This window comes from Bombina bombina, chromosome 3 (assembly GCF_027579735.1).
Source record: "Bombina bombina isolate aBomBom1 chromosome 3, aBomBom1.pri, whole genome shotgun sequence".
In the NCBI taxonomy this organism is placed as follows: Eukaryota; Metazoa; Chordata; class Amphibia; order Anura; family Bombinatoridae; genus Bombina; species Bombina bombina.
The window spans coordinates 944612226-944638926 of NC_069501.1; the positions used below are offsets into that span (position 1 = coordinate 944612226).

A 26701-nucleotide genomic window follows, 5' to 3' on the forward strand; every position below is an offset into this window, starting at 1 on the left:
AGAAGGAGGGAGCGAGTGGGACCGCTACACTGCAGAAAAGGGTTTAATGGATGGAGGGATCAGCTACACTTCAGAAAATATGTCATTAGAGGGGAGAAGGGGCCCTACTAAACAATCACTTTGAGGAGGGCCTCTACACTACAGATTTTTTTTTTTTTTTAAAAAGGACAGCTGCCAGTACTTAAGATGGAAGGCACTAGTTAGAGGGTGGAGAGTAAGAGAGCTTTTATAGAGGGATTAGGGAGGTTGGAGGGTAAGGGGGAATCCTACACTGCAGAAAATAAAAAAACATGTAATTAAAAAAATTGCCTTAAAACTTCAATGCTATATTCATATAGATATATAGCTATAGAAATATATTTTAAAAATATAGATATATAAATACAGAAGCCTCATTTTAAAATGCCCAGGAAGTGGAATAAGCAGCAATACGCTTTGGAGGAGACTTTGCCAGCTTTGCATATTAAAATTTTTAACCAAGAAGCCAAACTAACTGTTGTGGACCTGAGAAATAAATGAACAGACTAGAGGATTGCTTAAAATCTTTTGTAGCCATTCTTTAGAATTTTTAGGATTTGGACAAGAATGAAGGAGCCACAATTCCTCTATTGATTTTATTCAAAGAAACCACCTTTGGTAAGAAATCAAATTTCTTCACCTTTGGTAACCTCGCCTCCTGAGGAGACCAATCTCCCTGCGCTCTCCTGGACCCACTATACTGCTTCCCAACCACAAAGAAAGGAAGCCCCCAGAGATATGGACTGGTTATTTATCCACCACGAAAGAGACTGTCTTATAATAGAATCCTTTTGAAAGTTAATTGTAATCCTTGCACCACCTTGCGTGTTGAAGCTTTCTCATAAGAAACCAAGCATATAGAATGGCATCTAAAGCAACAAACATCAGAGCTTGCACTTCCATAAAGAGTATTGCCATATAACTGAGAATAGACTGAAGCTTTGCACAAGTAAATTTAGCTTCCTCTGATCTGTTAAGGAATGTTTCTTGAGACTGAGTCTATGACAACTCCCAGGACACCCTGGTCTGAGGAGACAGAGAGCTCTTTAGAACATTTATTCTCCATCCATGTTGCTGAAAAAAACAACAAAAGATTGTTTGCATGAGAAATTGCTATATGTAAAGACGGAGCTTGAATCAAGCTTTTATTGTCCAGGTAAGGAGCTAAAGAAATGCCCTGAGCTCTGATTACAGACAAGAGGGTTGCCAGAAACTTTGTGAAAATTCTGGGAGCTGAAGTCAGACCAAATGGTAAAACTACAACTGGAAATGTTTGTCCAGAAAAGCAAATCTGTGAGTGGTATCCTTCAGATAAAAAAAGAGACAGAAACATGTACTTAATAGCACTTAAAAACACAAGAGGCAATTTTAAGTTTATGTAGAAAAGCATTCAGGGATTTAAACAGTAAAATTAGAGAAATCAAGGAGATTTTAGAGGCAAAACTGGAGAACCTCATAGTGGCAAAAAATGAATAAAGTTTAGTCAAAGATCACAATACAAAAATTAGTATATATATATATATATATATATATATATATATATATATATATATATTTGAAAATCTAGACTAAAAAAAAAATTATTAAAAAATTAACAGATTACTATCAAAAAATGTTTGGTAACTTTATTAATCTTAGATTCTATCAAGCAGACCTCCCTTACAGCAACAGCACACATTTACTGAGAGGGCAGAAAAGAGTGCAAAAAAATAATTAACTATCGCAATGCCAAAAGTATCTGAGAGGGACACAGTAGCGTGCTCCCTAGTGAAAGTATTATAGGAGCCAAAAGAGCGTTTAGTTGAAGAGGCAAAGCACTCCTAAATAAGAGATTATGAAAGAGCACTTTCTGAATTAACAATTAGTAATAAAAGTTATTATTAGTGTGAAATACGTAAATAAAAAAATAAAAAAACATTATAGGAGTGCTACAAATTAAAAGAATACTATCCAATACTAAGAGGTTACCCAGCAATTCAATTCACCACATACATTATCCCTGAGTCACCGATAGACTACAGTATGTAAAGTTACCTGAAACTGCACCCACTCCACTGTACTTACATACTGCTGAAATGACAGCTTCCAGTAGATAGCTCATACAGTGCTGTGCATGTCACAGCAGAGGATCACTGTAAGGAGTATTTCGACAACCCAACAGTAGGAGGCTAAGGGACCAGTCCCAGCAACACCTATGGCAGGCTCGTGACTTACTCCTATACAGGAGTACTTGTGTCACTACCCTATACTCCAATATCCCCTCTGTCTTTCTTTAGCAGCTCTCTGAGGGGAATATGGGCCTCAAATCGGTCTGAGAATCCCTCTTAACAAAGTATCACTTCAATTCTTCACCTGCCTCCTGGGAGGCAAAAGATTAGATAGGCTCATTGGTGAGGTGGGAGGGATAGAATACTCTTGGAGTTTTGGGAATCTTTGCCTGCTCCAAGTGACCAGGAGTTGAATCCCAGAAGTAATGAAGTTATGACCTAGCACCACCTTATCAAAGAAAAAGGTATTTGTAGAATTTCTCAATACACCTTCGGCTAAGCAATGTTGTCTTAGCGCACCTTCGGGTTAGTTCTTGAGCAAAAGCCAGAAGCGGGTATGTAGTCCCCCGTAAAATTCTATGGGGAAAGGGAGTTAGCACGGTAGCGCTATCCAACCTCCAGATGTTTGGGCGCCTGAGGCTTTCGCTCGTGAGCAAACTTAATTACTACTTGTAATAAGAGCACTATTGATTTAACTTGAGCGCTATTAGTGCTGAATAGCACTAATAGTTTTGCGACTTGAAATCTAGACCTATTTGTTTAAACATAAAGATTGATGACGTTATTTAATTATAATTTAGAAGAAATCTGAAAAACGGTAACCAGGACTAATGTGTTACTTTTTATATATGTAGTACTGATGTGTACACATAAGCATCAATATAAATCATACATTTTGCTGTCACTTTTATAGCCAGAGACTTCTTATATATACAAATCAGATGACTAAAGGAATAACAAAGTCCCAAGTTACAGCGTACCAGGTAACAATCCGCATGAGAAAAAGTGTCTATAAACATCACTAATTCAAAAATGTGTTGGAAAACTAGGATCATATTGTACAAAATGTATTAAAATTATTTTTGTAAATAATACAGATAATGGAATGCAGTTTTTAATATCTTTAAGATTTATCACTTACCCAATGAACCAAAAAAGTCATTTCCCAGGAAAGGAAATCCAGGTCTGTTTGCTAGAACAATCATCCTGAAATCTGGATGGATAGCGATCGTATTTTCTCTGCCATCTGATCGAGAAGGATCTAGAAATTGAATTATATTTGGTTATGCTGGTTACAGAGAAACTAAATATAAATGTATTAGAAAAAATAATATTTCAAAATTTTCATTAACACTTTAACAATGATCAATATATTTTTTATATTATAGAATTTGTTCAAGATAAAAATGAAAATACCATGCATGCCATAATGGAAAACTTATAAGAACCACTAATGACAATATATTTATATTAAACTAAAGGGTATTTAATATACTCTGTTAAATGTATTGTATGTTCTAACTAAAACTTACAAGGTCATGAGAAAAAGTAATGAACATTTTAAAATACATTTTACCAACCCTCCATCCACCTCCACAATCTTTCATGCAAACACCAGTTAAGGGACTTTGCTCAGATAAGATGATCTAAAATTATCCTCCAGCACAGCAAGAACCCTTCCACGGTTCTAGAAAGGAAGATTTTGCTAAGGGGCATTCCCAGCATCTCTGGATGCAAAGGAAAGAAAAGCTCAGTACAATATAGTGCTAAATAATATGAGAGTTGTGTTGCATTTGCAGTTTGTGCTTTATTTTAAATTTACTTTAGATTTTGTCCTTTAAGATTTATTACACTTATGTTTTGCACTTCATAACTTTAACAGTTTACAATTATACTCAGAATATTTCTGCTAATCTGTCAAATAGTACTGAATTTTGTATTTTATTTCGGAAATTAGCCTGAGAGTTACAGTGAGTAGGCAGGACAGGGTATGTCTAACATTTTCCCACAACAATACAATGTTTATCGTTTTTTTAATAACAGAATTTATGCTTACCTGATAAATTACTTTCTCCAACGGTGTGTCCAGTCCACGGCGTCATCCTTACTTGTGGGAATATCTCTTCCCCAACAGGAAATGGCAAAGAGTCCCAGCAAAGCTGGCCATATAGTCCCTCCTAGGCTCCGCCCACCCCAGTCATTCGACCGACGGACAGGAGGAAAATATAGGAGAAACCATATGGTGTCGTGGTGACTGTAGTTAGAGAAAATAATTCATCAGACCTGATTAAAAAAACAGGGCGGGCCGTGGACCGGACACACCGTTGGAGAAAGTAATTTATCAGGTAAGCATAAATTCTGTTTTCTCCAACATTGGTGTGTCCGGTCCACGGCGTCATCCTTACTTGTGGAAACCAATACCAAAGCTTTAGGACACGGATGAAGGGAGGGAGCAAATCAGGTCACCTAAACGGAAGGCACCACGGCTTGCAAAACCTTTCTCCCAAAAATAGCCTCTGAAGAAGCAAAAGTATCAAATTTGTAAAATTTGGCAAAAGTGTGCAGTGAAGACCAAGTCGCTGCCTTACATATCTGATCAACAGAAGCCTCGTTCTTGAAGGCCCATGTGGAAGCTACAGCCCTAGTGGAGTGAGCTGTGATTCTTTCAGGAGGCTGCCATCCGGCAGTCTCATAAGCCAATCGGATGATGCTTTTAAGCCAAAAAGAAAGAAAGGTAGAAGTTGCTTTTTGACCTCTCCTTTTACCAGAATAGACGACAAACAGAGAAGAAGTTTGTCTGAAGTCTTTCGTAGCTTCTAAGTAGAATTTTAGAGCACGGACTACATCTAAATTGTGTAGCAAACGTTCCTTCTTTGAAACTGGATTCGGACACAAAGAAGGTACAACTATCTCCTGATTAATATTTTTGTTGGAAACAACCTTTGGTAGAAAACCAGGCTTAGTACGCAAAACAACCTTATCTGAATGGAACACCAGATAGGGTGGAGTACATTGTAGAGCAGATAACTCAGAAACTCTTCTAGCAGAAGAAATAGCAACCAAAAACAAAACTTTCCAAGATAACAATTTAATATCTACGGAATGTAAAGGTTCAAACGGAACCCCTTGAAGAACTGAAAGAACTAGATTTAAACTCCAGGGAGGAGTCAAAGGTCTGTAAACAGGCTTGATCCGAACCAAAGCCTGAACAAATGCTTGAACATCTGGCACAACTGCCAGTCGTTTGTGCAGTAGGACAGATAAAGCAGAAATCTGTCCCTTTAGAGAACTTGCAGATAATCCTTTATCCAAACCTTCTCGTAGAAAGGAAAGAATCCTAGGAATCTTTATCTTATTCCATGGGAATCCCTTGGATTCACACCAGCAGATATATCTTTTCCATATTTTATGGTAAATCTTTCTAGTTACTGGTTTTCTGGCTTGAACCAGAGTATCTATCACGGAATCTGAAAACCCACGCCTTGATAGAATCAAGCATTCAATCTCCAAGCCGTCAGCTGGAGGGAGACCAGATTTGGATGTTCGAATGGACCCTGAACAAGAAGGTCCTGTCTCAAAGGTAACTTCCATGGTGGAACCGATGACATATTCACCAGGTATGCATACCAAGTCCTGCGTGGCCACGCAGGAGCTATCAAGATCACCGAGGCCCTCTCCTGTTTGATCCTGGCTACCAGCCTGGGAATGAGAGGAAACGGTGGAAACACATAAGCTAGGTTGAAGGTCCAAGGCGCTACTAGTGCATCCACTAGAGTAGCCTTGGGATCCCTGGATCTGGACCCGTAGCAAGGAACCTTGAAGTTCTGACGGGACGCCATCAGATCCATATCTGGAATGCCCCATAGTTGCGTCAACTGGGCAAAGATCTCCGGGTGGAGTTCCCACTCCCCCGGATGGAATGTCTGACGACTCAAATAATCCGCTTCCCAGTTTTCCACACCTGGAATGTGGATCGCAGATAGGTGGCAGGAGTGATTCTCCGCCCATTGTATGATTTTGGTCACTTCTTTCATCGCCAGGGAACTCCTTGTTCCCCCCTGATGATTGAGATACGCAACAGTCGTCATGTTGTCTGATTGGAATCTTATGAATCTGGCCTTTGCTAGCTGAGGCCAAGCCCTGAGAGCATTGAATATCGCTCTTAGTTCCAGAATGTTTATCGGGAGAAGAGACTCTTCCCGAGACCACAGTCCCTGAGCTTTCAGGGATTCCCAGACCGTGCCCCAGCCCACTAGGCTGGCGTCGGTCGTGACGATGACCCACTCTGGACTGCGGAAGCTCATTCCCTGGGATAGGTGATCCTGGGTTAGCCACCAACGGAGTGAGTCTCTGGTCGTCTGATCTACTTGAATCACTGGAGACAAGTCTGTATAGTCCCCATTCCACTGTTTCAGCATGCACAGTTGTAATGGTCTTAGATGAATTCGCGCAAAAGGAACTATGTCCATTGCTGCAATCATCAATCCTACTACTTCCATGCACTGAGCTACGGAAGGACGAGGAATAGAATGAAGAACTTGACAAGCGTTTAGAAGTTTTGACTTTCTGACTTTTGTCAAGAAAATCCTCATTTCTAAGGAATCTATTATTGTTCCCAAGAAGGGAACTCTTGTCGACGGAGACAGGGAACTTTTTTCTATGTTCACCTTCCATCCGTGAGATCTGAGAAAGGCCAGAACGATGTCTGAGTGAGCCTTTGCCTTTGAAAGAGACGACGCTTGTACTAGAATGTCGTCCAAGTACGGTACTACTGCAATGCCCCTTGGTCTTAGAACCGCTAGAAGGGATCCGAGTACCTTTGTGAAAATCCTTGGATCAGTGGCTAACCCGAATGGGAGGGCCACAAACTGGTAATGTTTGTCCAGAAAGGCGAACCTTAGGAACTGATGATGTTCTTTGTGGATAGGGATATGTAGATACGCATCATTTTGATCCACGGTAGTCATAAATTGACCTTCCTGAATTGTGGGTAGAATCGTTCGAATGGTTTCCATCTTGAACAATGGTACTCTGAGAAATTTGTTTAGGATCTTTAAATCCAGGATTGGTCTGAAAGTTCCCTCTTTTTTGGGAACTACAAACAGATTTGAGTAAAAACCCATTCCTTGTTCCGCCGTTGGAACTGGGTGTATCACTCCCATCTTTAACAGGTCTTCTACACAATGTAAGAATGCCTGTCTCTTTATTTGGTTTGAGGATAAGTGAGACATGTGGAACCTTCCCCTTGGGGGTAGTTCCTTGAATTCCAGAAGATAACCCTGAGAAACTATTTCTAGCCTCCAGGGATCCTGAACATCTCTTGCCCAAGCCTGAGCAAAGAGAGAGAGTCTGCCCCCCACTAGATCCAGTCCCGGATCGGGGGCTACTCCTTCATGCTGTTTTGTTAGCAGCGGCAGGCTTCTTGGCCTGCTTACCCTTGTTACAGCCTTGCATCGGTTTCCAGGCTGGTTTGGTCTGTGAGGTATTACCCTCTTGCTTAGAGGATGCAGAATTAGAGCCCGGTCCGTTCCTGAAATTACGAAAGGAACGAAAATTAGACTTATTCTTGGCTTTGAAGGGCCTATCTTGTGGGAGGGCGTGGCCCTTTCCCCCAGTGATGTCTGAGATAATCTCTTTCAATTCTGGCCCAAAGAGAGTTTTACCCTTGAAGGGGATATTAAGCAATTTTGTCTTGGATGATACATCCGCTGACCAAGACTTTAGCCAAAGCGCTCTGCGCGCCACAATTGCAAACCCTGAATTTTTCGCCGCTAATCTAGCTATTTGCAAAGCGGCATCTAAAATAAAAGAGTTAGCCAACTTAAGTGCGTGAACTCTGTCCATATGGAGTCTCTCTACTGAGCGACTTTTCTAGTTCCTCGAACCAGAACCACGCTGCTGTAGTGACAGGAACAATGCACGAAATGGGTTGAAGAAGGTAACCTTGCTGTACAAAAATCTTTTTAAGCAAACCCTCCAATTTTTTATCCATAGGATCTTTGAAAGCACAATTATCCTCGATAGGAATAGTAGTGCGCTTGTTTAGAGTAGAAACTGCCCCCTCGACCTTAGGGACTGTCTGCCATAAGTCCTTTCTGGGATCGACCATAGGAAATAATTTCTTAAATATAGGTATGCCAGGCTTCTCCCATTCCTTATTCACTATATCCGCCACCCGCTTGGGTATAGGAAAAGCGTTGGGGTGCACCGGAACCTCTAGGAACTTGTCCATCTTGCATAATTTTTCTGGAATGACCAGGTTGTCACAATCATCCAGAGTAGATAACACCTCCTTAAGCAGTGCGCGGAGATGTTCTAATTTAAATTTAAATGTCACAACATCAGGTTCAGCCTGTTGGGAAATTTTTCCTGAATCTGAAATTTCCCCATCTGACAAAACCTCCCTCATGGTCCCTTCAGATTGGTGTGAGGGTATGACAGAACAATTATCATCAGCGCCCTCCTGCTCTTCAGTGTTTAAAACAGAGCAATCGCGCTTTCTCTGATATGCAGGCATTTTGGATAAAATATTTGCTATGGAATTATCCCTTACAGCCGTCAATTGTTGCATGGTAATACGCATTGGCGCGCTAGAAGTACTAGGGGCCTCCTGCGTGGGCAAAACTGGTGTAGACACAGAAGGAGATGATGTAGAACCATGTCTACTCCCTTCATCTGAAGAATCATCTTGGGCAACTTCATTATCTGTGACAGTACTGTCCTTACTTTGTTTGGACGCTTTGGCACAATTATCACATAATTTAGAAGGGGGAGACACATTGACTTTCATACATATAGAACATAGCTTATCTGAAGGCACAGACATGTTAAACAGGCTTAAACTTGTCAGTAAAACACAAAAAACGTTTTAAAACAAAACCGTTACTGTCTCTTTAAATTTTAAACAGAGCACACTTTATTACTGAATATGTGAAAAAATATGAAGGAATTGTTCAAAATTTACCAAAATTTCACCACAGTGTCTTAAAGCATTAAAAGTATTGCACACCAATTTCCAGAGCTTTAACCCTTAAAATAACGAAACCGGAGCTGGTTACAGTTTTAACCCCTCTACAGTCCCAGCTACAGCCTTTGCTGCGACTCTACCAAGCCCAGAGGGGAATACGATACCAAATGACGCCTTCTAGGAACTTTTCCAACTATTTTCAGGTCCTCACACATGCATCTGCATGTCTTGCTCTCAAAAACAACTGCGCAGTAATGGCGCGAAAATGAGGCTCAGCCTACAACTGGGAAGGCCCTTCCTGACTGGAAAAGGTGTCTAACATAGTGCCTGACGTTAAAAAACGTTCCCCAAGTTTATAAGTGTGAAATACCAGCATAAACATGTATAAAATGCCCAAATAAAGCAATCGATTTTGCCCATAAAAGTGTCTACCAGTTTTATAGCCCATATTAAGCCCTTTATTCTGCTTGAGACTAAGAAAATGGCTTACCGGTCCCCTTGAGGGGAAATGACAGCCTTCCAGCATTACACAGTCTTGTTAGAAATATGGCTAGTCATACCTTAAGCAGAAAAGTCTGCTAACTGTTTCCCCCAACTGAAGTTACTTCATCTCAACAGTCCTATGTGGAAACAGCAAAGGATTTTAGTTACTGTCTGCTAAAATCATCTTCCTCTCACAAACAGAATTCTTCATCTCTTTCTGTTTCAGAGTAAATAGTACATACCAGCACTATTTTAAAATAACAAACTCTTGATAGTAGAATAAAAAACTACAACTAAACACCACAAACTCTTAACCATCTCCGTGGAGATGTTGCCTGTGCAACGGCAAAGAGAATGACTGGGGTGGGTGGAGCCTAGGAGGGACTATATGGCCAGCTTTGCTGGGACTCTTTGCCATTTCCTGTTGGGGAAGAGATATTCCCACAAGTAAGGATGACGCCGTGGACCGAACACACCAATGTTGGAGAAAATAGATTTAATATGTATTTAATATGTTTATATAAGTAAAAATGGTTATGAAATTGCACATTGACCACTGAAAGATGTTTTCAATTATCAAAAAAGGTATTATTTGATCACCTTCTAAAAAAATAAATATTTTGTTAAATCTAATGTAAGGCTAAAATATGTGGTAATAAAATAGTAAATGTTAGTGCACAGAAAGTTTGTATATGCGTCTGTAGAGCTGAATGTAATGCCCAATCATATACATTTTGAAGAGGCCTGTTGATAAAAAAAATGTTACATGTGCATTATGATTATTTTGGTTTTGAAACTAAGAAAATAGTAGATCAAATTGGACTTATATTCCTCAGATCTTGAAGGAACAGATAAAGGTAGACACATCAAGAAACAATCAATCATGTATTTGTATAGGTTATAGGGAATAATGAAGATGAAGAAGGTTATAGTTCCTACAATAAAACATAAAATATTCCTGAAGGTATCACAGAACAATAACGAGAACAATAATAATGAGCTAACTCAATAAAAATGTGATTAGCCAAAATATAATTAATATGAGTGGACTGAAAAATCAAACCTTTTACAGAAAGCTTGGTTATTATTAGAATTCTTGAAAGATGAACTGTCTTTAAAAAAAATGGGTAAAAACAAAATTCATGCTTACCTGATAAATGTATTTCTTTCCGGGCATGGAGAGTCCACCAAACATTCTAATTACTAATGGGATATTCACTCCTGGCCAGCAGGAAAAGGCAAAGAGCACCCCAGCAGAGTTGTTAAGTATCCCTTCCCTTACCCATAACCCCCAGTCATTCGGCCGAAGGGAAATGGAAAAAGAAGATAACACAAGGGTATAGAAATGCCTGAGGACAAGACAAAAAAACTGACGTCTTAATTTGAATAAGGGTGGGTAGTGGACTCTCCATGCCCGGAAATAAATACATTTATTAAGTAAGCATACATTTTGTTTTCTTTCCTATGGCATGGAGAGTCCACAAAACATTCTACATTCTAATTACTTGTGGGAACCAATACCCAAGCTAGAGGACACAGAATGAATAGGGAGGGAGAACAAGACAGGCGGACCAAAACTTAAGGCACAACCCAAAAGAAGCCTCAGCTGAGGCAGAAGTATCAAATTTGTAGAATTTGGAAAAAGTATGAATAGAGGACCAAGTGGCCCCATGAAGATGAAACAGCTCTAGTGGAATGAGCCGTAATTCTTTCAGGAGAATGCTGTCCAGCTGTCTCATAAGCTAAATGGTTAACACTTCTCAACCAGAGAAAAAGAGTGGAAGAAGTGGCCTTCTGACCCCTAAGCTTACCAGATAAAACAATAAACAGGGCAGAAGTCTGCCGAAAATCTTTAGTTGCTTGAAGGTAAAATTTAAGAGCACGCACAACATCCAAGTTATGCAAAAGACATTCCATCTGGGAAGAAGGGTTAGGACAAAAAGAAGGAACAATAATTTCCTGATTAATATTGCAAAGCAACACTACTTTAGGGAGAAACCCCAGCTTAGTACGAAGGACCGCCTTCTCAGCATGAAAAACAAGGTAAGGGGAATCACACTGCAGAGCCAAAAGTTCGGAAAGTCTGCGAGCAGAAGAAATAGCAAGAAAAAAACAAAACCTTCCAATATAGAAATTTAATACTAACAGAATGCATCGGCTCAAACAGAGCCTGCTGCAAAACTCTAAGTACAAAGTTAAGACTCCAAGGAGGAGCAACAGATTTAAACACAGGCCTAATTCTGACCAAGGCCTGTACAAAAGACTGAACATCTGGCAGAACTGCCAGATGTTTATGCAGAAGAATAGACAGAGCAGAAATCTGACCCTTCAAAGTACTGACTGACAAACCCATCTCCAGGCCCTCCTGAAGAAAAGCCATAATTCGAGGAACCCTTACTTTGTTCCAAGAAAAAACTTTTGAATCACACCAATGAAGGTATTTACACCATACCCTATGGTAAGTTCTGCGAGTAACCGGTTTACAAGCCTGAAGCATATTATCTATGACTTTCTCAGAGAAGCCACGTCTAGCCAAACTTAGACGTTCAGTCTCCAAGCAGTCAGCTTCAGAGAAACCAGATTTGGATGAAAAAAGGGACCCTGAAGTAGAAGGTCCTTCCTGAAAGGTAAGCTCCACGGCCAAAGAGATGACATCATCACCAGATCCGCGAACCAGATCCTGCGAGGCCATGCAGGAGCTATTAGAATCACAGAAGCTCTCTCCTGTTTGATGCAAGTAATTACTCGTGGAAGCAACGCAAACGGAGGAAACAGGGATGCGTTGGTACAGTTGTCCACCCCTGGTATGTGGATGGCAAAGAGATGGCAATCGTGAGACTCTGCCCACTGGAGAATGCGAGACACCTCCTTCATTGCCAAAGAACTCTAAGTTCCTCCCTGGTGATTGATGTAGGCCACCAAAGTGATGTTGTCCGACTGAAATCTGATAAATCAGACCAAAGTTAGTTGAGGCCAAGCTATTAAAGCATAGAAAAACTGCTCCCCAGCCTAACAGGCTGGCGTCCGTGGTCACAATCACCCAGGAACGCCTCAGAAAGCATGTGCCCCGAGACAGATGGTCCTGTGAAACCCACCATGAGAGTGAGACTCTTGTTGGGGAATCCAAATTGATCTTCTGCGAGAGTTCTGAGTGGTCCCCGTTCCATTGACTGAGCATGCATAGCTGCAGAGGTCTTAGATGGAACCGATCAAAAGGAATGATGTCCATGGAGGAAACCATTAGTCCAATCACCTCCATGCATTGAGCCACAAATGGACGAATAGCAGACTGGAGAGACAGGCAAAACAACATGAAGCTTGGATTTTCTGACGTCTGTCAGAAAAATCCTCATGGACAGGGCATCTATGAATGTTCCCAAGAAACAAACCCTTGTATCTGGAACAAGGGAACTCTTTCCCAGATTCACTTTCCACCTGCGGGAATATAGAATAGACAAAAACACCTCAGTATGAGATCTTGCTAGATGAAAAGATGGCGCTTGAACTAGAATGTCGTCTAGATAAGGTGCCACAGCAATACCCTGGGACCTCACCACTGCCAGAAGAGAACCCAGAACCTTTGTAAAAATTCTGGGAGCTGTAACAAGGCCAAAAGGAAGAGCAACAAACTGGAAATATTTGTCCAGGAAGGCAAACCTTAGATACTGGTAATGATCCCTGTAAATAGGAACATGAAGATACGCGTCCTTCAGATCTATGGTCGTCATGAACTGACCCTTTTGGACCGAAGGAAGAATAGAACGGATGGTCTCCATCTTGAAGGACGGAACCCTGACGAATTGATTGAGACACTTTAAGTCCAGAATGGAATGAAAAGTGCCCTTCTTCTTGGGAACTACAAATAGATTTGAATAGAATCATAGACCCTGTTCCTCTAGAGGAACTGGAACAATCACTCCCATGGATGACAGGTCCTTTACACAGTTTAAGAAGGCCTCTCTATTTATCTGGTTCGCAGATAACCTTGACAGGTGGAGCCTGCCCCTGGGAGGACAAGATTTGTATTCTATTCTGTAACAGTGGGATACTATATCTATGGCCCAAGGATCTGGAACATCACGTATCCAAGCCTGCTAAAAAAAATAAAGCCTGCCCTCCACTTGATCAACTACAGGATCGGGGGCGGCCCATTTATGTTGATTTAGAATCAACTGAAGGCTTCTTAGCTTGCTTCCCCTTATTCCAAGGCTGACTGGACCTCCAAGAAGACTTGGAGGAAGACTTCTGTCCTTTAAAGTTACAAAAGGAACGAAAATTAGAATTCTGGTGACCCTTAGGTCTATTCTTTTTATCCTGAGGTAGGAAAGAACCCTTTCCACCTGTAATGTCAGAAATAATATCTGCCAGAACTGGTCCAAACAAGGTTTTACCCTTATAAGGCAGAGATAAAAGCTTGGACTTGGATATAACATCTGCAGACCAAGATTTTAAACAGTGAGTTCTGAAAACTAAAACAGTAAAACCATCAATCAAAGCACCCAACCAAAGAACTTATATGTTAGCATCACAAATAAAGGTATTGGTTAGTTTGAGAGCCTTGATCCTGTCTTAGATCTCCTCTATAATAGTCTCTTCTAGGATAAGAATAAATAAATCGCACCAATAAGATGCTGCCCCTGCAACTGTAGCAATACTAGCAACAGGTTGCCACTGCAATCCTTGATGAATATACATTTTCTTCAAAAAAGCCTCAAGCTTCTTATCCATGGGATTCTTGAAAGAACAACTATCTTCAATAGGAATAGTAGTTCTCTTAGCCAGAGTAGAGACAGCTCCCTCTACCTTGGGCACCGTGCACCATGAGTCACGGATAGAGTAAGCAACAGGAAACATCTTTTTAGAAACAGGGGATGGGGAAAAAGGAATCCCTGGTTTATCCCAATTCCTGAGTTATAATATCTGCCATATGGTCTGGAACTGGAAATACTTCCACAGATGAGGGTACATCATATACCCTATTAAGCTTACTAGACCTCATTGGATTCTCCGCAACAGATTCAGATTCTTCTAAAGTAGGACAGACATCTTATTTTTAAACTTTAAAGTTTTATTTAAACATGAAGAGCAAAACTGTATAGGACGAATTATCTTAGCCTCCAAACACAATAAGCATTTTTCAAATGAAGCAACTTCAGTATTAGTGTCCTTAATTGGGTATCAATTCATAATTAACAAAAAAAAATGCCAAATTAAGTTAATTTATATGAAGCAATAAAACATAAATAAGCACTTAAAACCCTCAGCTCTGCTGAGGTCTTACCCCTGCAGAAGTTGCTATCCCACTAGCACAGAAAACCAGACACACTCGGTAGCAAAAAACACATCCATGTTACTGGAACAGCCTAAATCCACTTGCCACTGTAGATAGAAGAAAATGCAGCCTCCACACTCGCCGCGGCAAACTTCGATCTTAACAGAGAAGCCAAAAACCAGAAGTGCCGAGGAGAGGTCATGTGACCGCAATTAAAAAAAACTATTTTTTTAAATTGCGCCAAACAAAAATTACGCGAAAACCAACAGCAGCACAGTAAAAGTGATTGGGCCAATAAGCTGAACTGAAAAGTGACTGCAACAAGTAAGAAGTAAAACAAACACCTGTCAAACACTCTCTCTGAGCCGCCAATAAAAAAAATGATGCCCCAAAACAGATTGAAATACTTTCCACAAGGATGTAACCCCTATAGTGCCAATACCTTCAAACCTAGAAGAGAAAGCACTTACCTGTGGATCTTGCTCTATCAGACAGGAGCTGTTTTCTGAGGTGTGGCAGCTTCACCATATCTATCAGGGACCTATAGAAAAGAAAGAACAGAGTAATCAACTCTGGCTTTCTATAATAAAGGTAGCAATAATGTTAGAAGTTTAAGCAAAGACTATCTCGCTATCTTCTAACTGCTAATAGACACCATTACTTTTATTAAAGAGATTGACATGGACACAGCATAGCCCCAATCCTTGCTTGCAGGGAGAAGTACCAAATAAAAGGATTAAAATCTTCAGACACCATCTTCGCCATCCTCCCGTGATCAAGACAAAGAGAATGACTGGGGGTTATGGCTAAGGGAAGTGATACTTAACAGCTCTGCTGGGGTGCTCTTTGCCATCTCCTGCTGGCCAGGAGTGAATATCCCACTAGTAATTAGAATGTTTTGTGGACTCTCCATGCTATAGGAAAGAAATGGGGGAACCTCTGGAGGCATCCATTTCTGGCTCCTGACGTGGTCCATATAATCTGTTAAAAATCTTACATTTGTGGCAGCATCCACAAATATTGTCAACAATAACGAGTGTAAGACGTTATTGCCATTAGATTGCTCTAATTATCTTGCAGAACAGTTTCCGGCAAGGACCTGTGTAATGCCGTTTCGGTGCAAGTCTCAGATGCGGGGTAACGCCAAGTTAACCCGTAGCCGTACCCCTCTCTTACCTATGCATATTTTGAAGTCAAACTTAACAATTGCTAACCATGTTGAATGGTACATCTGCTTATTTATCACCCACTGGCCTGTTGAGAGTGTTTGAAGAGTTCCTGTGTGATCACTTTAAAAAGTTTGAGCAAACTATTGCAATAGCATTTTCTGTGGTATGGAATATGATTGCTGCCAAAAAGGCACAAGTCTGATTCTTTATAATTGTACAAAAATTGTGACATACTAATACAAATCTAATTTTACAAATACTATTTTTTTATTTTATTTTTAATTACAATTTGTTTTTTTACAATACAAATCTTTAATTACAAATACAAATCTTTTTTTTGGAAGTACAATTTAATTTTTTGTAAATACAATACAAATTTTTGTTTTTGGAATTACACTTCCAGTATGTGTCAAAATATTGTAAAAAATAGATGCCAGTGATTTGTGATGCCACAGCATTCACTTCAGCAGCCTGTCTCCTGGGAACTAGCAGCTGTTTTGTTTCAGTTAAAAACTGCCTGGCAACTCCATCATCAGCATCTCAGGCACATACAACATGGCCCTACATTCTTAAAGTGGTTATTTTCATTTGCATCATACAACACTATACAGAGGAATAATGAGTTTTATGATTTAATTACAGTTTTCATAACAGCAGGAAAACTGACTTTAGCATGTGGTCATCTTTCAGAATATACGTTTGTTTTTTTATGTTGTCATTTACTATACAACATGCTTTAACATACCTAAAGTGCGTATCCTGCCTTTTTTTTATATAATAATGTACAAACGAATATTGTTTTTGATGATTTAATCATTTTTCATTTTAGCAGCTTTTCTGCCCTTTGCCTATATCAGGGGTCTTTCATATTAAGCTTATATATATGTATTAAAAGTGAAATCATCATAAAATTCCTTATATAAATCAAATCATATATAAATATGCTGCTCCTGATTCGATCTGGAGTGGATTAAATATAAGAGCTGGACTGCCCCCACATTACATGGTTATATTATCACTTTTTGGATTATGCTTTAGTGGATAGCTATGTATGATCTTACTATATCCTCTTACTGGTAGTTATCACTTAATAAGGTTGCCATTAATATGTTTACTTATTCTATAATATAGGGGAAATAATATTGAAACATATTGATAGTAGGAGATACCTGGACACTACTTGTAGTCAATAGTATTCTTTTTTACAAATATTAACAATACTAATTATACTACTAGAATTGAGTGCCTGTTAGCAGTGTTTACTGTAGCCGTAGTCAGTATTCAACTCATAGTTTTGCAATTCCCATTCATGGGGTTATAATGCTGATTTTGGTCTGAGGTTTTTACTTGTTAGGTCTGAAGGAGAATCTATATATAGTATCTAAATTATAATAATATCATTTTACTACCTCAGAGAGGACAAAATGCAAAATCTGTCACCTAGGTCTTCAAACTGCTGCAAATAGCCATTACTAGTTATTTGATCTGCAGCATTTGCAGGTTACAGAATTTTCTTTTTGGCATCTTTAGGGTGCAAGAAGTGTTTAATTTCTTTTTAAGACAAAGAAGAATGGATTTAAGCATTTTCATTTGTGAAACAAAACCCAAATTTTTCATGATTTAGAGAGCATGCAATGTAAAGCAACTTTCTAATTTACTCCTATTATCAATTTTTCTTCGTTCTCTTGCTATTTTTTTTTTTAAAAAAGCAGGAATGTGATGCATAGGAGCCGGCCAATTTTTGGTTGAGAACCTGGGTTATGCTTGCTTATTAGTGGGTAAATATAAGCCTCCAATAAGCAAGCGCTATCCATGGTGCTGAACCTAAATTGGGCTGGCTGCTAAGATTTACATTCCTGCTTTTAAAATAAAGATAGCAAGAGAACACATTTTTTTTATAATAGGAGTAAATTAGAAAGTTGATTAAAATGTCATGCTCTATCTGAATCATGAAAGAAAGAAATTGGGTTCAGTGTCCCTTTAAGTCAGTTCTAGCCTTTCTGCCCAGACTACCTAACTCCAGACAGGTTCTGGAAATTAAAGGCCTCTAAAGGCTACTCAGAGTTTATAACACCTGAATGAAAACACAAAACACAGTATGAGGGAAATATAATTTGTTCACCTTATAATAATTTAACATGTCTAAAATAAAAAATGTACTTCATTATATGTATCCATTCTAATACGTATTAATAATGGTGTATGATATTGCTTGACTAATAGCTTTAAAAAAAGATGTAACCTTTTGATACTAAACAAAAACAAAACAGCTTGGGACAGGAGAAGGTTTGGATTTTTAAATATTTGTATATTTACATCTGTAAAAAATGACAGTTTGGAGAAGGGGTGGGGCCAAGTGTAAACAAATCTGATTGGTACAGGAGAAAGTTTGGAATTCAGAATATTTGTATATTTGCCTCTGTAAAATTATTAAAATGGGACAGCTTGGAAGAGGGGATGGGATCAAGTATAAATGACAATATCTTATGTTATTTAGGCCAGATTTACAAGTCATAATACAGCTTACATATATATGCAACCTAAAGGTTATTTTATATCATCTTTAATACTTTTGTACACATAGTCCCATCACAAAGATAGTACAGTACTGTAGTCAGAAAGGTAATTGTATTAAATAGATATAGGCTAGCATTTCTTAAGGTTGAATTTATACTGATAGTGGTACTTATTTTTTATTTAATAGAGAGTGGCAAGTACTGTAGGACATTTTCATGTTGCTCTGTTGGCATCTAATAATGTCAGAAGCCCCAAGCCTCTCACCCATAGTGACAGTGCATGAATATCTGCCTCTCAGTTGGAGACACAGACTACTAGATCCCCTCTATTATTGTGACCTTTCACTAATTTGATTGTTGTTATAACTAAAATATAGCATCTCCTAGGCCTTCGAAGCCACTATGTTTCACAATGTGATGATCGTTTGCACTAAAGAATTATTATGCCAGGTTCATATTGTTTGCCTATTTTAAATGTTTTTATAAGGTTTATCTAATGTTGTTTAAGCTAGTTCTTCTTAGCCTGTTCTTTAATACTGAGTAAAATATTTACAAACAGTAATTCTATCTCACAGTTTGGGCCCACAAATGTCCCTTTCTTATTACTATTTCTCCCCTGATATTCCCCCCTATGTTTAGTTCTTAAATAATGTGGTCCAAAAGCGATCCCTTATGTTCTATGGGGGAACTTTATCTTATATAATTATATATATATAGACGAGGAATTATAGCTGAGAGGGTCCAAGATGATCTTCTGTTTTCAAAGGAGATCTATTATGTAAAATTGTGGTTTTATTTGTTGGTTCCATTCTTCTGCAGATATTCTACTTTTATGTATTCTGAAAATGTTTACATACTCTGTATTGTATATCATATTCTGGAATATTTTTAACTATATCTGATCTACTACAGTCTGTAATATTTCCTTTGAAACATCAATAAAAAAAATATATAGGCTAGCGTTTAGAACACAAAAAACAAACTAGGCAGAGAAGATTGTGAACATTTTCACAATTTTAATTAAAAAAAAATACTAATGAAAAAGTCTGGACTTCTGAATAATTGTGGAATTTGGAATTACGGATTTGGAGATTTGTACCTGTAAAAAATATACTACATACTATTTTGTATAAGCAAGTAATAGTTTTTTAAATTGTTATGATACATCCATACCAACATTTCAATAGGATTGTTAATTATCATTGATGTATATTAAGTGCACATATAAATATAAGGAAAACACAATTAATATGAAAATGTTAAAGGGACATGCTTTTTCTGTTCAATCTAAAAGAGAATTGATCAAAAAGCATTACAGTTCTTTGAATATGGGTGTTCTTATGCAGAATAAACCAGCTTTACTATGTGGGAGTTGTCCCTATCAGCCAGTCAGCAGTAGAGTTGCAGGACTGTGTATGCAGACACTACCTGCTAGTTTCACTTTAAATAAAATAGCTTTTACTTAAAGAACCAGTCAACACAGTAGATTTGCATAATCAACAAATGCATGATAACAAGACAATGCAATAGCACTTAGTCTCACCTTCAAATGAGTAGTAGATTTTTTTTCTGACAATTTTAAAAGTTATGTCTATTTCCACTCCCCCTGTACCATGTGACAGCCATCAGGCAATCACAAATGCATACACGTACCATGTGACAGCCATCAGCCAATCACAAATGCATACAGGCTTATTCTGTGAATTCTTGCACATGCTCAGTAGGAGCTGGTGACTCAAAAAGTTTAAATATAAAAAGACTGTACACATTTTGTTAATGGAAGTAAATTGGAAAGTTGTTTAAAATTGTATGCTCTAGCTGAATAATGAAAGCTTAATTTTGACTTGAGTGTCCCTTTAACCTTTTTGTCAAGCAAAGGCTACTGTAATATGTTTAACAGCTGCACTTTTATATGCACCATAAAAAAATGTTTAGTAATATGACCATTTTATTTGAGGGTTGAGTCAGGTTATATACAATATTTATATAAATCTTCATATAAACATATAGAATTTTTTAATTCTAAAATTCCACTGAACTATTACACATAATATTGTTGTAGCTACCAATGGGCTATGTTTGTGTACTTACTGGCAACAAGACGCCTTCCATCTGAAAGTATCATTTCTCCACTTTCAACTAATGTTTTTAAAATGCAGGTGACATTTGTTGGTGCTTTATCAGCCTCATCTATAACCAGTATATGGCCCTTCTTAACAGCTTTAACCTAGAAAGGAAAGTGTATGTTATCAATACCAGCATGTTTTTTCTACAATAACCTGAAAACCAGAAGTAACATAGGTTCTTTCTTCCTCATCTGACTTTCTATCTTAGCAAACAAACCCCACACAGTCATGCAAATCTGGTGTAATATGAAGATACAGTGATTTTTGACAAAATTTTTTTATTGTAGTGAACTCTTATTTACAAATATACAATGTTTATCACTCTACAAAAGTATCAATACATACATTATAAGAGATTTACTACAATGTCATCAGTCAGTATCAAATGTATTATAAAGCACCTACCAGTGGAGAATCTTCATATACTATAATACCTTCTTTCACAGATGGTTGTAAAGTAAGGCTTTGCACAGTTGTATCCCTGTAAACAAAAACAATAAGAAATGGCATAATAAGCAATAACACATTTTATTATGCCTCTAATTAGCACTTTATAAAATGCACCCTATATTACACAAACTGATAAATTATAGTTAGATTATTGTAAAATAACATCTCACAAGGAGGACATCATACAAAACAGGGTAATTATATCATTTTCTACAAGTAAGTCGTACACTTTATGGGCCAGAATCAAGTGTTTATAAAGATTATTATTATTATTGGTTACTTATAGAATGCAAAGAGATTATTCAGCGCTATGCAAAGTTCAAAGCATTATAGTTGTGTGGATACTTTACAAACAGTACAATAACTGAGAATGCCATGCCCTTGAGGACAATCAGTAGTAGGTTCACTTTTACACAATATGTAAATAACAGCAAGAGAGGTATAGTGATCACCAAATGACTCCAAGGGCACCCTAGTAAATTTTACTGAAAATAAATGGCGTATAATGGGAATTTAAATATCAAGGTAACCAGAACCTAATTTTGATATTGAACGTTCTTGAGAGTCTGCAGATGCCAGTGGTTGGGTTTTTAACTAGATGTATAATGTAGTCAAAGGTTAATATATGGAGTTATGCCAGTGTCAGATTTATACATTTATATTGCACAAAAACAAGCTGAAGTATCAATGGAAAATCTTATAATCTGGTAAAATGGTGCTTTAAAAAATATTATGTACCATCTGTATCACCTTAAAGGAAAACTGGCCTGAACAAAAAATTGTAAAAAAGAAAAATGTAATATGTAAATAAATTATGTAAGCTTAGGTATATAAGTCCACATTTCTTTCATGTAACTGGCAAGAGTCCATGAGCTAGTGACGTATGGGATATATAATCCTACCAGGAGGGGCAAAGTTTCCCAAACCTCAAAATGCCTATAAATACACCCCTCACCACACCCACAATTCAGTTTTACAAACTTTGCCTCCTATGGAGGTGGTGAAGTAAGTTTGTGCTAAGATTTCTTCTGTGATATGCGCTTCTCAGCATTTTGAAGTCGGATTCCTCTCAGAGTACAGTGAATGTCAGAGGGATGTGAAGGGAGTATCACCTCTTGAATGCAATGGTTTTCCTCACGGGAGATCTATTTTATAGGTTCTCTGTTATCGGTCGTAGAGATTCATCTCCTACCTCCCTTTTCAGATCGACGATATACTCTCATATTTCAGTACTGGTTTGGCTATCTGCTATATGTGGATGGGTGTCTTTTGGTAAGTATGTTTTTCATTACTTAAGGCACTCTCATCTATGGTTTGGCACTTTATGTATTTTATAAAGTTCTAAATATATGTATTGTACTTATATTTGCCATGATTTAGGTTTTCAGTATATTTCCTTTTGCAGACTGTCAGTTTCATATATGGGAAATGCTTTTTAGGAAAAATTAATTTCTTACATGGGGTATAGTTTCTTTTTCAAATTGACTGTCTTTTAAATTCGCGGGCAGAATTAGCCTCGCAAGGGAGCAAAATGCCAAAGTATATTGAGTCATTCTTGGCGCAAGATTTTTTTGGCGCGAAAGTTACGTTATTTCCGGCGTCTTAGTCAACGCTGAGTACTTCACAAGGTTGCGTCTTCTGTGACGCGAGTGTTTCATTTCCGGACGTTTTTGGCGCCCAAAAATATTTTTTCTGTTTGTGTTGTGCGTCATACTTGGCGCCAAATATTTTCATTATTTAAGACCCCATTCATATATGCCTCTTGTCTTTTTTCTCCATCAGAGGGCTATGCTGTTTGCATTTTTTCCCATTCCTAAAACTGCCATATAAGGAAATTGATCATTTTGCTTTATATGTTGTTTTTTTCTCTTACATTTGCAAGATGTCTCAATCTGATCCTGTCTCAGAAATCACTGTTGGTACCCTTCTGCCTGATAACAGTTCTACCAAAGCTAAGTGCATTTGTTATAAACTTGTGAAGGTTATAACTCCAGCTGTGGTTTCTAATAGTTGTCATGATAAACTTTTACATGCAGAGAATGTATCCATCAGATGTAGTTCATTACCTGTTGCTGTTCCCTCAACATCTAATGCACAAGATATACCTGTAAATTTAAAATAATTTATTTCTGATTCTATTCAGAGTGCTTTGTCTGCCATCCTGCCTTCTAATAAACGTAAAAGGTCTTTTAAAACATCTCATAAGGTTGATGAAATATCAAATGACCGGCAACATGCTGAATTATCCTTCTCTGATGAGGATCTATCTGGTTCAGAAGATCCTGCCTCAGATATTGACACTGATACATCTTATTTATTTAAAATGGAGTATATTCGTTCTTTGTTAAAAGAAGTGTTGATTACATTGGATATGAAAAACTAGTTCTCTTGATATTAAAACTAGTAAACGTTTAAATTCTGTTTATAAACCTCCTGTGGTTATTCCAGAGGTTTTTCCAGTTCCTGATGCTATTTCTGATATGATTTCTAAGGAATGGAATAGGCCTGGTACTTCTTTTATTCCTTCTTCAAGGTTTAAGCAATTGTATCCTTTGCCAGCAGTCACTTTAGAGTTTTGGGAAAAGATCCCCAAAGTTGATGGGGCTATCTCTACTCTTGCTAAACGTACTACTATTCCTACGGAAGATAGTACTTCTTTTAAAGATCCTTTAGATAGGAAACTTGAATCTTATCTAAGGAAAGCCTATTTATATTCAGGTCATCTTCTCAGGCCTGCAATTTCTTTGGTTGATGTTGCAGCTGCTTCAACTTTTTGGTTGGAAACTTTATCGCAACAAGTATTGGATCCTGATTTGTCTAGCATTGTTAACTTGATTCAACATGCTAATAATTTTATTTGTGATGCCATTTTTGATATCATCAAAATTGATGTTAAATCTTTGTCTTTAGCTATTTTAGCTAGAAGAGCTTTGTGGCTTAAATCTTGGAAAGCTGACAAGACTTCTAATCTAGATTGCTATCTCTTTCTTTCCAAGGTAATAAGTTATTTGGTTCTCAGTTGGATTCAATAATTTCAACTGTCACTGGGGGGAAGGAAGTTTTTTTGCCTCAGGATAAAAGACCTAATGATAAATCTAAAGCTTCTAACCGTTTTCGCTCCTTTCGAAACCTAATACATCCTCCAAGGAATCTGTTTCCAATTGGAAGCCTTCCTCAAATTGGAATAAATCCAAGCCATTTAAGAGATCAAAGCCAGCCCCCAAGTGCGCATGAAGGTGCGGCCCTCATTCCAGCTCAGCTGGTAGGGGGCAGATTAAGATTTTTCAAAGATGTTTGGACCAATTCGGTCCAAAATCAATGGATTCAGAGTATTGTCTCTCAGGGGTACAGAATAGGATTCAGAGTAAGACAAAGAAAGAAAATTCATTCAGCCCAGTTTTGGATCTAAAAATTTTGAATCGATATGTAAGAGTACCAACTTTCAAAATGGTGACTATAAGGACTATTCTGCCTTTTGTTCAGCAAGGACATTATATATCCACAATAGACTTACATGATGTATATCTTCATATTCCGATTCATGCAGATCACTATCAGTTCATGAGACTCTCTTTTCTAGACAAGCATTACCAATTTGTTGCTCTTCCTTTTGGCCTAGCGACAGCTCCAAGAATCTTTTCAAAGGTTCTAGGTGCCCTACTCTCTGTAATCAGAGAGCAGGGTATTGCAGTGTTTCCTTATTTGGACGATATCCTGGTACTTCTCAGTCTTTACGTTCTGCAGAATCTCACACAAATCAACTAGTGTTGTTTCTTCAAAGACATGGTTGGAGGATCAATTTACCAAAAAGTTATTTGATTCCTCAGAAAAGGGTAACCTTTTTAGGTTTCCAGATAGATTCAGTGTCCATGACTTTGTCTCTAACAGACAAGAGACGTCTAAAATTGATCTCAGCTTGTCGAAACCTTCAATCACAATCATTCCCTTCGGTAGTCTTATGCATGGAAAATGGTTACAGCCTGTCGGAACCTTCAGTCTCAGTAATTCCCTTCAGTAGCTATGTGCATGGAAGTTTTAGGTCTCATGACTGCAGCATCAGATGTGATCCCCTTTGCTCGTTTTCATATGAGACCTCTCCAGCTTTGTATGCTGAACCAATAGTGCTCTTCAGTTTTGGTTTCTGTTGAAGAGAGAACCGTTCATTTGTTTTGAGACAGACAATATCACTACTGTGGCATATGTCAATCATCAGGGTGGGACTCACAGTCCTCAAGCTACGAAAGAAGTATCTCAGATACTTGTTTGGGCGGAATCCAGCTCCTGTCTAATTTCTGCGGTTCATATCCCAGGTATAGACAATTGGGAAGCGGATTATCTCAGTCGTCAGACATCCGGGAGAATGGTCACTCCACCCAGATGTGTTGTCTCAAATTCTTCAGATGTGGGGGCTTCCAGAAATAGATCTGATGGCATCTCATCTAAACAAAAAACTTCCCAGGTACCTGTCCAGGTCCAGGGATCCTCAGGCGGAAGCAGTGGATGCATTGACACTTCCGTGGTGTTATCAACCTGCTTATATTTTCCCGCCTCTAGTTCTTCTTACAAGAGTGATCTCCAAAATCATCATGGAGCAATTGTTTGTGCTGCTGGTGGCTCCAGCGTGGCCTCACAGGTTTTGGTATGCAGATCTTGTTCGGATGTCCAGTTGCCAACCTTGGCCACTTCCATTAAGGCCGGATCTTCTATCTCAAGGTCCGTTTTTCCATCAGGATCTCAAATCATTAAATTTGAAGGTATTGAAATTGAACGCTTAGTGCTTAGTCATAGAGGTTTTTCTGACTCTGTGATTAATACTATGTTGCAGGCTCGTAAATCTGTTTCTAGAAAGATTTATTATCGAGTTTGGAAGACTTACATTTCATTGTGCTCATAAATTCTCTTGGCATTTTTTTAGAATTCCTAGAATTTTACAGTTTCTTCGGGATGGTTTGGATAAAGGTTTGTCTGCTAGTTCCTTGAAAGGACAAATCTCTGCTCTTTCTGTCTTATTTCACAGAAAGATTGCTAAACTTCCTGATATTCATTGTTTTGTGCAGGCTTTGGTTCATATCAAGCCTGTCATTAAATCAATCTCTCCTCCATGGAGTCTTAATTTGGTTTTGAAGGCTTTACAGGCTCCTCTATTTGAGCCTTTGCATTCTTTGGACATTAAAATACTTTCTTGGAAAGTGTTGTTTCTTTTGGCCATCTCTTCTGTTAGAAGAGTTTCTGAATTACTGAATGACTGTTTCCAGGAAAGGTCAGAAGGCTTCTGCCGTTTCCTTGGCTTCGTGGTTAAAGCTTTTGATTCATCAAGCTTATTTGGAGTCGGGTCAAGCCCCGCCTCAGAGAATTACAGCTCATTCTACTAGATCAGTCTCCACTTCCTGGGCTTTTAAGAATGCTGCAACTTGGTCTTCTTTGCATACATTTACTAAATTCTACCATTTTGATGTATTTGTATCTTCAGAAGCAGTTTTTGGTAGAAAAATTCTTCAGGCAGCTGTTTCAGTTTGATTCTTCTGCTTCTGATTTAATTTTTTTCCTTTCATTTATGAGAATAAACTTATATTTTGGGTTGTGGATTAATTTTTTTCAGCGGAAAATGGCTGTTTTTATTTTTATCCCCCCCTCTCTAGTAACTCTTGTGTG

At 38.2% G+C, this 26701-nt stretch overlaps 1 protein-coding gene across 1 annotated transcript in view; it reads right to left on the minus strand.

Moving 5' to 3' along the window:
* The window catches only part of VWA8 (von Willebrand factor A domain containing 8), a 1436595-nt gene that overhangs the window by 724117 nt on the left and 685777 nt on the right, over window positions 1–26701 (minus strand). Inside the window, exons 23-25 of the mRNA XM_053707969.1 lie at window positions 21005–21080; window positions 20565–20700; window positions 3208–3327 (exon numbers count right to left, since the gene is read on the minus strand). Of these exons, the coding sequence (XP_053563944.1) occupies window positions 3208–3327; window positions 20565–20700; window positions 21005–21080 (332 nt within the window). The remainder of the gene's footprint in view (window positions 1–3207; window positions 3328–20564; window positions 20701–21004; window positions 21081–26701) is intronic.